The 13,332-nt window shown below is 54.1% G+C and overlaps 1 protein-coding gene across 1 annotated transcript in view; it reads right to left on the reverse strand.

The window, feature by feature from the left end:
• Positions 1–3,890: 3,890 nt before the first annotated feature.
• Man1c1 (mannosidase alpha class 1C member 1) overlaps positions 3,891–13,332 on the reverse strand; it is a 148,052-nt gene continuing 138,610 nt past the window's right edge. The window contains exons 9-12 of the mRNA XM_075944707.1: positions 10,703–10,922; positions 8,293–8,465; positions 6,680–6,795; positions 3,891–6,041 (exon numbers count right to left, since the gene is read on the reverse strand). Coding sequence (XP_075800822.1) covers positions 5,915–6,041; positions 6,680–6,795; positions 8,293–8,465; positions 10,703–10,922 — 636 coding nt within the window. The 3' untranslated portion in view covers positions 3,891–5,914. The remainder of the gene's footprint in view (positions 6,042–6,679; positions 6,796–8,292; positions 8,466–10,702; positions 10,923–13,332) is intronic.

Genomic DNA, 13,332 nt, shown 5'->3' on the forward strand with positions numbered 1-13,332 from the left:
CTGTTTCAAAAATCAGTGAAACCCAACTGTCCTGAGCCAGTGAGTGGAATATGAGTTGTGTAGACTTGGGGTGCTGGGCAGAGCCTTTAGGGCACAGCCGCCTCTGGGGGACAGCTGACTGGCTGTGCCATCTGCCCCTTTGCAGGTGAGGTGATAGCTTTCCCTGCCTCTCCCCATTCCCAAGCAGCAGGAAGGATCTAGAACCAGAGTGCATTGGGCCTCCAACACCCCCCAGGTGGAGGGGCCTCCGGGTCAGCACTTTCTCTCCTCCACCTGACTTCAGCTGGAGCCCCTGGGCAGCTAGCAAATCTTCATCTCCGTTTCCCAGTGTCGACGGACTTGGGCTAATGGCAAAGGCTTGCTCGAGGAGAAAAGCGGAAAAGCATTTGGATTCATTGCTTGGAGAGTTTGTTCCGTCTCCTGGGCCTGCTTCGTGCTGTTTTCTCTAAGTTTCGAAGCATTGTGTTTAAAAGAGGAGAACTTCCGATGGCAGTGTTTTGTCTCACGTTTAAGCGGGGCTCTACAGTTTACAAAGACGTTGGCATAGTAACAATAACAACTGTCACTGCTGCGAACGGCATTTCTGCAAGGGTCTACTCAGTAATCCCAGTGTCTCTACCAACCGAGCAGCTTTGCTCAGAGAGGTTAAGGGGTTTGCCCAGGGCCACACAGGCCAGGGCAGGGGCCACTGGCTTCAGAGACCGGGTTGGCCCTCTGACGCCTTCCTCTCTCAGCTTACCCTGACCTATCTCAGCCATCTGCAGATAAACTGCAAGCAAGAAAAGCCAAAATGGGACAAAACCCAGGGGTGTCCTTGGCAAACAGCCAAAGGAGAAAACAGTATAAAAATACCACTTGTGTACCGGGGGATGCTTGAGATCCCAAACAGAACGTTTTGTGCTCAGATCATTTTTGCTACGGAGCCGAAGCTGAGGGCCGGGCAGGGTCTAAGGAGGACATTCGCCATCCAAGTTCTAATTCCATGCTGGCTAAATGGCAGCTTGGAATCACATGTGGCTGTTTAAACGAAATGAAGAAAATTAAACCTGTACTTCGGTTGCACCTGCCAGAACTTCAGCCTTTCATCTCCGAGGCACGTGGCTGATCCTGGGCCACAGAACCTCAGGAGATCCCTCTGGCCGGCTCTGCTCAGGCACCAGCTGCCCGCTCCTGTCTCCTTGCCCTTCTGTCTGTTCAGAGGTGACGACATCGTGGGTCACTTCTGTTTTGATGTAGGTCCTGCGTACAGCTCAGGCACCTATAGATGTCACCCCAATAATGGTCCCTGGACTCCATCCTAGTGCCACTAAAGCTTCAGGGGTGCAAAGGGAAGCCAGCTAATCAAGGGGTAGCCCCAGAGCAGGCTGGCTGCTCGGAGTCCTGGTCCAGTCATATCTGCAGGAGATCAGGACATGCACTATCCTGCTCTTGTGTGTGTGTGTGTGTGTGTGTGTATGCACACACACAGAGACCAGAGGTCAACATAAGGCATCTCCCTGAGTTGTGCTCAACCTTACCTTCTGAGAAAGGCTCTTTACATGGGTTCTGGGGATCTGAACTTAGGTACTCACGCTTGGGAGGCAGGCACTCGATCCCCTGAGCTAGCTCCCCATCTTGCTCTTTAATGAGGTCCCCAGGTGCGTCATGGGAACATTTAGCTCGAGAAGGTCTGATTTAGGAGCCAGGCTGAGCAGGTGTAAACATTTTTCAAACCTAGGAAGCCAAGCGTGCTTCTAGCCGAGCAACCCGAGTGTTCCGCCAGCAGACACCTGTGAAGCAGGTACTCCCACAGGCCCACTCAGCCCTGTGCCGTGTGACCCCACAGACAGGTGTAGAGACAGCTGCAGCCCCATGTCACAGCGACTGCCACCTCCCAAAGAAAAGCACGAGGAAACCCATTTCTTTGTGGATGCTGTGGACGGAACCCAGGGCCTGGCACAGCTTGGACAGTGTTCTGCCACTGCTCTGTGCCCGTAGCGTGAGACTCATCTTAGCCTTAGGGTGTTCCCCGAGGATCTCCATTTGCTTTGTGTGTGTGTGTGTGTGTATGTATGTATGTATACCACATGTGGTGTCAAAGGTTAACGCTGAATATTTTTCTCTATTACTCCACCATCAAAAAAAAAAAAAAGAAAAGAAAAAAAGATTTATTTTTCTGTGTGTCTGTGTGTGTAGGTGCCCAGGGAGTCCAGAGGAGGCCACCGGATTAGGTGGAGTGAGAGTTACAGGCAGGTGTGGAGTGCCAGCACAGGTTCTGGTGAGCAAACCTGGGTCCTGTGAAAGAGCAGTCCATGCTCTTAACCCCCATCACTTCTCCAGCCTCCACTCCACTGCAGTTTTGAGGCAGGGTCTCTCCCTGAACGTCACTAGTTTGGTTAGACTCGCTGGCCAGGGAGCTCTGCCGGAGCTGTCTGACATGGGTGCTAGGGGTCAAAGTAGGACTAGGGAGCCCTCAGTCCGCCTCCCCACCTCTGGGATTACAGACAGGTGCAACCCAGTGTGGCCCTCACGTGGGTTCTCGGATCTGAACTCAGGTCCTCATGCTTGTATGGCAAGTGCTTCGCCAACTCAACCATCTCTCCAGCCACCGGTTTTACCTTCCCGATGCCCAGCGTGGCTGGCTATCTGACCACATGCACAGTTTGACGGAGGTGCCCGGCCAGACTGTGCCCTTTGCTTACCATGATGCCCCAGGGCTCAGGACCTGAGTAGGGGGTGAGAGGCTGGCACAGAGCTGTTGCTGAGCTGCAGGAGGTGCAGGCTGCTGTAGGAGGTGCAGGCTGCTCAGGGGGTGCAGGCTGCTGCAGGGGGTGCAGGCTGCTGTAGGGAAGGGTAGCCTGGGGCTTGCTGCAGGCCCTCTCCTGCCTCTTGGGTCTGAGTCATCCCCAGCACCTGTCTCTTTCTAGCAGCCTGGGGCTTTCCTTATGTTTTATCCCTGGTACGATGGTCTATGCTGACAGGGTGGTGGCTCACCGCCTGCAAGAGCACTCACTCCTGGAGGAAGGAGGCTAAAGCAGCCAGTTTTACACGCTGCTCCCAGCAGAAAGGCAAAGGACAAGCCTGTGACATGGACCCAGCGGCGAGCTTGGGGGCTTTGGAGGGAGAGACATTCTAGTTGACATAGCCCAGGGATGATTGGGCAGGTGGGAGGAGAAGAGGCCAGGGGACTCTTCACAGCTCTCTACCTTTCTGGAAAAAGGCAGGCAAATGGAACCACCTGCTCTCCTTACCACTCTGTTCAAGGCCCCTTACGTAGGTAGTGACCTCATTTACGTCCTCCACGAACACCTGATGCTCAGGCCTTGGTGGATGTGCCAATCACCTTGACTATGGGCCAGCTGGCACTCAGGCCAGGCTCAGTGGGATGAAGACAGAGAAGGACCTGGGTGCTTTGGGCTCAGCCATCCTGTTGAGGACCCGGAAGGCCACCCCTGGTCATGAAGGACCCTGGCCATCAACTCCTCTTTCTTGTCTTCTTAAATAATGTGTGTGTATGTGTGTGAGAGTCTACCATACGTGTGTGGGTGCCTGTGGAAGCCAGAAGGCGGTGATAGATCTGCCGGAGCTGTCTGACATGGGTGCTAGGGGTCAAAGTCGAGTCCTCTGGAAGCGCAGTAAGTGTCCCTAACCACTGAGCCATCTCTCCAGACCGCTTGTCCTTCTTGAGATCTAGCCGTTCCCTCGTTCCCAAGATTCTGGGAGCGTCCGTCCCACTGGCAATTCATACATGCTCTCATTGCTGTTTAACTAAGAGCCCCCAGAGACATGGACCCATGCTTTTGTTGCTGTTTAACTAAGAGGCCCCAGAGACACAGACCCAGATGCCCAGCATCAGGGCGTCGGATGCACAGCGTGAGACGGCACACAGTGGAAAACCACACAGCCAGGATGAGTGCTGAAATACGTGTATATTTGTGGACATGGAAAGAGGTTCACAATATATAGTTAAGTGCAAAAGCAGGTTATAAGAAAACAGTATGCATCAGGCTGATACCATCTTTGTAAAATATATATTCTATATATTCATAGAAAAGGGTCTAGAAGAAAATATGAGTTATTCATTCCGGAGAGTGGGATGATGATCGTGTTCTCCTCCTAATTATCTTGTTGGTTTTTTTTTTTAAATTCTCCTACAGTGTTTGTGCAGGGAGTTTGTGTGGTGAGTTTCCCTTTTCTTTTGACGTGTGTGCTGTGGGCTGCAGGAGACCCCGTTCTGCGACCCCTGATTAAAGTGTGACCGATGCTCTGAGGGCCAGGGGCTCCTGCTCCGGGGACTGCACATGCACAGCCCTGCTCAGGAAGAGCTGCAGTGTCTGAGCCTGCAGAACAAGGAAGCCGTAGATCCCGGACCACAGGGTACCAGGAGCATCTCATCGGTTGAATCTGTGCTGGTGAGTAAGAGAGGTGAGGTGACTTGCCTGGGCACCCATGGTGGAAGAGGGGGTCACCAGATTCAGAGCTCCAGTACCTCGATGGCCAGCTGACAGGCACAGCCCAGTGAAAGGGCTGGGAAAGCACCTCAGCTGTGGCCAGGCTGCAAGCGGGACCGGCTTGGAAAGGAAACCCTGGCACCTCAGTGTAGTGACGTGGACTCCTTGCCATGCAGATGGCCTCTGGGTTCACAGGGCAGCGGAGGTTGGCATAGGGAGGGTGGGAAGGGGGGTCTGGATTGGCAGACCTCACCCCACTATGTCCTTTCCTATAACTTCCTACTTCTCTTGGCTCAAAAGTCGCCTTATTGTCCTTAACCCCTGAGCCAGGTCCTGGCTATTGTTGGCTCAACCTCATGTCTTGTTGGTACTTCCAATGATTTGAAGTTATTCCGTTGACCTAGGGGCACCGTCTGATCTGAGTCCCTGACCATAGGACACTGACTGTCTCACTGCCAGCCTTGCCCTCGGTCTGAAGTGCAGCACCTGGTCATGACAATTGCTCCCCAAGCATCACTGAATGGCAGAAGATAAACAAAGGGCTGGGGTGGCCAGGAGATCCCAGAGGAAGATGCACTTCTGCCTTTTTCCTGGCTGTGTGACCTCGGGCAGACAGCTTCACTTCTCTGGGCTTCTTCCAATCCTCCATCTGAGCGTGTATACCCAACTCTATCCAAAGGGTGGGCCTCACACTTCCTGGATCTACTAGGGCCAATTGAAGGGAGGTTACAGAGGCAGGAATCGTTGGCTAAATCACACCTCAGTTTCTGATGACGTTGTTTGAACGCTTTTCCCAGGAGCCACTGGTGGGCAATGAGTCCAATCTTATCTCTTATTCAATAAACTCCTTTATTCTACTTCACATATTTTTCCATGACAGTAATGAAAATAGCATTAGTGACTGGTAACATTTGGGACCAACTCAAAGGGGAGCACCTCCTCAACTGATAAAGCAGGAGACACGTGGTAGAACAGGTCGGTGCTGGGGTGAGAGGTGTTGAAAACAGACGGGTCAAGAGCGCGAGCGAGTGTGAGACACTCAAGGTCTCCTCGAGTTAGGGGACGCCGTTTCAGAAGGTGCATGATTACGATTCTGAAAACTGTATTTGTAATCGTCATAAAACTCAAGTGGGAAAAAAATGCAAAATCAAGCAAAACCAATTCCCAAAACCAAAAAGGAAGCAAATCAAATCCATGGTGTGGCTATGCAAACCTCCAGTCCTTTGGCCCTGTGACAGCAAGTGGGGGGGGTGCAGAAATCCCCCCATAGAAAGGAACGTATGGGCTCCGGGGACCACAGCCTGGGCCCGATGCTGGTGCAGCCACCAGCTCCTGTCTCCTCACAGAGGAAAAGTAGTCGCCTGTCCGACACATCCGTCCAGGGTTGGCCCACGATGGGCCTTCCGTCCCCAGTGCCTCTGAGAACGGTCCCGGATCCCAAGAGAGTAGAGGCATCCCTGAGACACGGGCGTGGAGACAGTGGGTTAGTGGTGGTGCCCGGCCATGGTGGAGCTGTCCCAGTGACTGATGGGCAGCGGGTGGGCCTCGGTGTTGAACACCCAGTCCTCTGGCGATAGCACGTTATCTTCAGAGAACAGAAGATAGAGGTATCTGTGTGGTGGGGCGGGAGTGAGAGAGTGGTTAGTGCCCAGGGGGAGGAGAGCCACGGGAGGGGACACCCACACCTGCTGGGGTTGGCCCTGGGAAAGCACAGGGATTCGGAGCTCTGGGGTCAGAGGACCTGATAATCCTGGCCCACATCCTTGCTTCATTCGCCTGACTGCCCTGTTGTGGGCCCTGCGGACTTGGGTGTCAGGCGGCACTGGGGTCTGCACCTGCCCAAACTCTGGCCCAGTTCCCAAGAAACAGTTAAATTCCTACAGCAGTGATACAGCCAGGTTTTAGGGACCCCAGACTCTGGTGGGAGTGCTTACTGGAAGGGACCATGAGTGTAAGAAGCGTAGAGGGGTAAGCAGGACAGTGGACTATACCCGGAAGCAGGCAGGAGACTGCCATGCACTCCCCGCTGGGCTGCAGAGGTCACAGGGGGACACCCCCAATGGTGCTCAGTATCAATGTCACCTGGAAGGTGGCTGAGTGGTGAAGGGGTTTGCAAAATCACCTCTGTGGTCAGTACTGGGGCCTGGCCGGAGCTTGGCCTACTGGGTAGCCCTAAGCCTCCAGCCCACATGGGCTCCCTCCCTGTGACTCCTGAGTCGCTGGCCTGATCCAGGAACAGCTGCACTCACTTTAGCGTCTCAGCCAAGAAGAAACTTTGCTGCCTGTTGTCGTGGTTGGGGTTGCTACTGTACACATCCTGGATCCCCGAGAAGCCAGCTTCCGTCCGGCAGTGTTTCTCCAGGGCCTGGAGGAAGGGAGCAGCCTTGGTGTGAGGAGGAGATGCCCGGTGGCCAGAGCTCAACAACACACAGATGCCAACCCTTGGCTGGCCACAGGGGAGTCCAGGCCAGGTCCTTCTCCCAGGTTCAGCCTGCCCACACTGCCCTCGCCCACTCTGGGAACTCGGCCCCTATGCTTCCCCGAGGAACTGAGCAATTCGCTGTCTGAATCTAGCCCAGGCTTCTCCACCTTCCAGGGGCCCGGGTGACCAGGTGACTGACACTTTCACCACAGAGGTGAAAGGTCAAGGACTTTTGCTGGCAATCTGCAGGGGCCACTGGGATTGAGAGCAGACTCAGGAGACTGGAGGGAGGCCTCTGCATCAGGGGGGATGTGGGCTTCCTGTTCCACACAGAAACAGTTTTGTGCATAGTAGGGTCTGTGGGCCAAGCATCCTGCTGGGAATGACAGGCCACTTGCGGTGGCTACCGTCACAAAGGGCAACATGGAAATCTGACTGCAAGAGCGCATTACAGTCTACTTAGAAACTACGTGGTGTGGGGCCTTCCCCTTTCTTGAATCCTCCAACAGGGAAACCCCCACATCTGTGGGGCTAAACTCTCGTCAGAACCCTGGCATTCCTACAACTAACGAATCTTCGTTACAGCTTGCCTCAGTGACCTCTTGATCCCAACCTTCTATATGGTGCTGTGTTTCAGAGAGAGGGAGGCACTGCTGAAGCACATTGCCTTTTGGGGTGCCCTCAGACAGAGCCATTGCTGAGAAGCCTTTTGGGGGCTCTTCCGCTCTTCTCCACATCTGCTCTAGTGATGCACATGAGCACAAAACATTTGGCCCCTCTGGGGGCCTGGAGAGATAGCTCAGTGGTTAAGAGCACTGCCTGCTCTTCCAAAGGTCCTGAGTTCAATTCCCAACAACCACATGGCGGCTCACAACCATCTGTAATGAGGTCTGGTGCACTCTTCTGGCATGCAGGTGTACATGTAGACAGAACATGAACATAAATCTTAAACAAAAACCTTTGAAGGTCAAGATCCAGGGCTTCAAAGCCCAAAGTCAAGGCTTTCTCTCTAAGAGCTGCCTTGGTCATGGTGTCCCTTCACAGCAACAGCACAGTGACTAAGACCCTCTGGGAGGGCCAGGATTCTACCTAGTGCTTGGGATGGAGGGAAGACCATGGGGCAGGGTGAGCTGCTGGCTGGCAGCTGGTCCTGTTTCAAAGGAGGCATCTCAAACAACTCATGCAGGCTCCAGGGCCAGAGCATAAAACTAGATGGTACTAGCTATGGCCACCAGCCATGTCCCCAAGGTCACAGACACTTGGACTCTCTTAGTAATTTCAGCCTCACCTCAGGGAGGTTTTGCCAGAGCTGCACTCTTGGCTCTGCAGCCTCCTGAACAATCCTATCCCTTGGCCAGAGGACGGCCTGGTTGCCGAGCCAGAGGCTTTAAGACCCCACGACTGTGGCTTCCCAGGGACACCCGCCACCCCCACACTCACCATCACCACCTCCCAGCCCCACTCCCTGTAGATGGGGTCATGTGTCTGCCGCCACAGGTACATGTAGCTCTCCACCACTTCAGGTCGCAGGATGTAGTAGCTCTCACTTAGCTGTGTGGCCACCGCCTCTCGACCGGAGTTGAACCAGAAGGCCTCAGGCCCCAGCTTGGTGTCTGTGGGAACAGATCCGCAAAAACTGTCAGAACCCCGCTTCTTGCTTCTGTGGCCGCTGTCTAGGATAAACCTGGATGCCTCTTGGGGCTGCGTCAAACCGTGCAGAGCCTCCACAGCAAGTTCCCTGAAGCTTGAAGAATTTAGCAGTTTAGCTGGGTGTGGTGGCGCACACCTATAATCCCAGCACGCAGAAGGAAGAAGCAAGCAGATCTCTCTGATTTTGAGGCTAGCCTGGGCTACATAATGAGTTATAGGCAAACTAGGGCTACATTTTAGAACCTGACTCAATCCTCTCAAACCAACAAAAAAAGGACTTATCAGATCTTTATTGTCCACCAGTCCTTCTGCCAGCTCCCTGCCTTCCACACAGCCACCACCACCCAAGAGAACACTGAACAGGAGCTCCCGGAGCATCAGGGTTGGTGGGCTGGTTATGGTCTAGACATATCTGGGCGGGGGGGATCTTAACTGAGAAACTGTGTCTCTGCGGTTGGCCTGGAGGCAAGTCTGTGGGGTACTGTATTGATGATTGATGTGGGGGGGCCCAGCCCAAGGTGGGGGCTGTGTCACCCCTGGACAGGAGGTCCTGGGGCAGATAAGCAAGCTGAGCAAACCCTGGAAAGAAGCCAGTAGGTGATGCTTCTCCACGGACTGTGCTTCAGTTCCTGCCTCCAGGGTCCTGCCCTGACTCCCCTCAGTGATGGGGCGTGACCCGAGAGATGTAGGATGAAATGGATTCCTCCTCAGGTCGTTCCTGCTCATGGTATTTTATCACAGCAGTGGAAACCCTAACCATGACAGGAGCCCAGGAAAGCCCCTGCCCAAGCAGAGGGCGCTTGCCTTGATGGGGCCCAGGTTTTGTTCGGCAGGAGTCTACTGCCAGTTGGTTTTCTGCAGGACCCAATGTGTACAGAACAGCACAGCCGCCCCTGTGGTCTCAAGGGCTCCACCGGGCGCTTTACACCATCCCAATCCTCCATTTTCCTTTCTCCTTTGCTAAGGGCAAGTCTTCTCTAACAGATATTGAAACAGGATCAGAGAGGCTAAGCATTTTATTAAAGGCCACACAGCGAGGCGTGGCTGAGTTGGGCTCTACGTGTTCTCCCCATTCCTGCCTGGCCTTGGCACCCACAAGGCCCCAGGGTGTGGGGTTTCCTCTAGAGCCTGTTGGCACTTTGGAGGCTTATCTTCTCAAAAGAAGAGTCAGCTGGGACCCCACGCAGTCTTAGGTGGCCCCGAGGCTCTGCCACTGGGAAACAGTGCTTTTGCCAAGTTCCTAATGGGGTGAGGGAGGAGGAGGCCAGCCGGCTGTGGGTGAGCCAGGCTGGCTGGGACAAGCTGCTCAATTAAGCTCCTGTCTTTTACAGCCCTGGATGATTGTCCAGACAAACAGCTCTTTATTATTCCTGAGATTTCCCATTTGTTTATGGCCCCAGCCCAGCCAGGCCTAGCACAAATATGACTTCCTAGGTCCCACTTGGAATCAGCTCCAGCCCCAGACACGTCAAAGCCTCGTTCTGCAGGGCGGCTTGGACGCTGGCTCATGGAATCTGACATGGCTGAGGCAGCTGCATGCTGTTCTCCCATTGGACAGAGGAGAAAACGGAGACTCAGTGCAGCATGAAGCCTCCCATCCACCCAAGGTCAGGACAGTGCTCAGAGAGGCAGCTCTATTGCCTAAGAGAGGCTGGGCAGTACGCTTTCAGAGGGGGACAATGTGGGGTGTGTGTGACTGGCTGTCAGGGCCTGGTTCTCAACCAGGGGACTTTCCCTAACTAAGTCAGTTCCCCTTCTCTGGGCTGACTGTTTCACCAAGTATAAAATGAGGCTTGGGGCTCACACCCCTAGACTGACCATTTGCTAGGTGTGTGTAAATGGCAACTGGGTGGTGGTCTTGAATCAAAGAGTGGCTAGACACGGGGTGAGAGCCACATGGGTGCAGAGGACAGGTAGAGGGACCCGTGCAGGCAGGGGATTTTCAGGGTTAGTTGTCAATCTGCCATGGGTGTTGGAGGGGGGCTGGGGACTGGGGGTCCGAGGGCGGGGCTCAGTAGTGACACCTATCAGTGCTGGACACAGTCAGTGCCAGGACTGCCTCTCACTCAGATTCTGGTAACTTCCCAGGGCAGATGATACTAAGAGCTCCCCCTGCCCCCCACTGCTCTGCTGCTCTGGCCAGTGCTTCCTGGTATCTAACCCGGGTATCAGCTGCTGCTTTAACCCCCTGCAGGGTTACCTGAGCGGGCATAGGACTCGTGGCATGTTCTGGTGATCTGGGCTGCGAGGTCCCGGTAGTATGCCTTCTTGTCTTCCCTAGCGTCCTCAGCACCAAGGGCGATCATGCCCCCTGAGAAGCAGGCCAGGTGTCCCATCTTGTGATCCAGAACTCCCCCTCGCCACTCGGCAATGTAGGTCAGACCCCCAGGAGAGACATTCACCAAATAGGTATCTATGGCCTGAAGGGGGGGAGCACCGCAGTGGGGGGAAGGAGAGAAGGAGAGACACAAGTGAGCCACAGGGAAACGGGGGGCAGGTTGTCCTTCTGGAAGCTAGGATGTAACACAGGCCTTTTAAATCTACATTTTGAGGCTGGAGAGATGGTTCAGTGGTTAAGAGCACTGGCTGCTCTTCCAGAGGACCCAAGTTTGTTCCCAGCACCCATATAACAGCTCAATACTCTGTAACTTTAGTTCCAGAGGATCTGACGCCCTCTCCTGGCCTCTACAGGCACTGCATGCACATGGTACACAGACACACCCAACCCATAAAATAAAAATAACAAGTAAATCTCTAAAGGCTGAAAAACAAAACAAAACAAACAACAACAAAAACAATAGAGTTTTAAAGAATATTTAAAAATCTTTACAATGGGACCCGGGAGATGGCTCCGCAGGTAAAAATGCCTGATGTGCAAACTTGTCCGAGTCAGATTCCCAGATCCAACAGTAATCACAATGAGTAAAATAAAAATCAACGAGGCTTCCTTCCTTTCCACTGCAGTGTCTGCTAAGAAGGCCTTGGCCTGAAGGCTGCTGGCCTGTCTGGGCTCCAGCATCCAGAAGGCTCTGGAGTTCCCAGCTTTCCTGTGGCTACCGGCCTTTGTGGGAGGGAGGCCCCTGTGTCTCATTAGAAAATGAACCTCGCTGGGCAGTGGTGGCGCACGCCTTTAATCCCAGCACTTGGGAGGCAGAGGCGGGCAGATCTCTGTGAATTTGAGGCCAGCCTGGTCTACAAGAGCTAGTTCCAGAACAGGCACTAAAGCTACAGAGAAACCCTGTCTCGAAAACAAGCAAGCAAGCAAACATACAAAAAAGCAAAAGGAAAAAAAAAATATAAAGAAAATGAACCTCTGCCTCTGTCCAGGGCTTCAGCAGTGCTTTCTCCCTCCGTGCTGGCCATGGGAGGATCGGCTTCCCCTCGTCACCCACCGGAGCTCCGCTCCTTCTGCTAACTCTGTAGACTCCTTTTAGTACAAAGGGGCCCCTGAGAAATGACTCATGATGTTGGGGTACCGTCTGCCAATAGTTCTAGGAACTCTGAGCTGGCCTCCATAGGCCCATGAGTCCTGGCTTTAGCTGAAGACCCATGGGAACATTACTGGTCCTCTGTCAGCGTGTATGCCTGCAGGCCACAAGAGGGCACCAGATCTCATTACAAATAGTTGTGAGCCACCATGTGGTTCCTGGGAATTGAACTCGGAACCTCTGGAAGAGCAGCCAGAGTTCTTAACCTCTGAGCCATCTCTTCAGCCCTCCAATCTACTCTTAAATGAATGGGTCACATCATAGGCCCTTATGCAACCTCAACAGATTCTCGGCACCATTGAAAGAAGGCCCCACTCGGCCTCAAAAGTACCCTGACTTGGATGGACCCCAAGGAGTCACTGGTTTTCAAGACTGGTTCCTGGGCACACAGTCTGTGAGCGCAAATCTCTTTTCTACCAGTTCTGCGGTGTGACACTGGGCAGGCTACACACTTTCTCTGTGCCACGTCAGCTTTGTCTCTTTGCACCAGAGTCCCTAAGAGACACTGCCCGTAAGTCCTCACAGCCGTCTCCTGCCCTCTACCCACAGCCTCCCCAGCCTCATCGGCCTTTTCCCATTCATGCCTGCCCCCGTTTGGATATCCCAAGAGGGCCGGGGTCTTTGGGGGAGGCCAAGGCTAGGGACACAGTAGCACTGTGGATTAGCCCTGGGTGCAGCGGTCTCTGTCAAATGCCTGCAGGAATGACTGTCTGTGACCAGCAGTCAGGAAGAAAATAAATGAGGGTTCGAGATGAAATATGGACATTCTACTTTGTAGAATGAGGTCAGAGAGGTCTCTTGTCTCTGGCTGTGTGTGCCCACTCTGCATTCGGAGCCCTGGAAGGCCTCCTCCAGCACACTGGGGTTCTTGGAGGGTCAGCCAGCCCTCTTATGCCTACCCCCTGACTCTCCACTTGGAGCATGATTGCGCCCAGTGCCTTATCCCCACCTCCGAGTGTCGCCTGACACAGCTGCCAGCCACCAACCAGGACCTGGCACACGAAGACAGCCTTGGCTTCTGGATCTGTTTTTCTTTCTCCTCTCCTGTCCGGGCCAGGGCTGGGAGTCTGGCTGTGGAACCTTCGCTGAGTGGCAGATGGGAAAGGGGCTGATGAGGTGCCTTGCTGGGGCACCAGCTCCATGTGGGGAGTGTGCTGAGGCCTGGAGTGCGAGCAGCTGCTAGGCGGGGCTGCTCTAGGTTCAGCACTGGCTCCTGGGTAGAGTGGGGTCCCAGCAGCTGGTCCGTTAAGGGTCACTGCAGGGGGTGGGCATCTGGGCAACTGCAGGGGGTGGCCATCAGGGTGAATCCAGGGCCCCAGAACCTACCTATGTGTTGGATGTG

Source organism: Microtus pennsylvanicus, chromosome 13 (genome assembly GCF_037038515.1).
Source record: "Microtus pennsylvanicus isolate mMicPen1 chromosome 13, mMicPen1.hap1, whole genome shotgun sequence".
Classification (NCBI taxonomy): Eukaryota; Metazoa; Chordata; class Mammalia; order Rodentia; family Cricetidae; genus Microtus; species Microtus pennsylvanicus.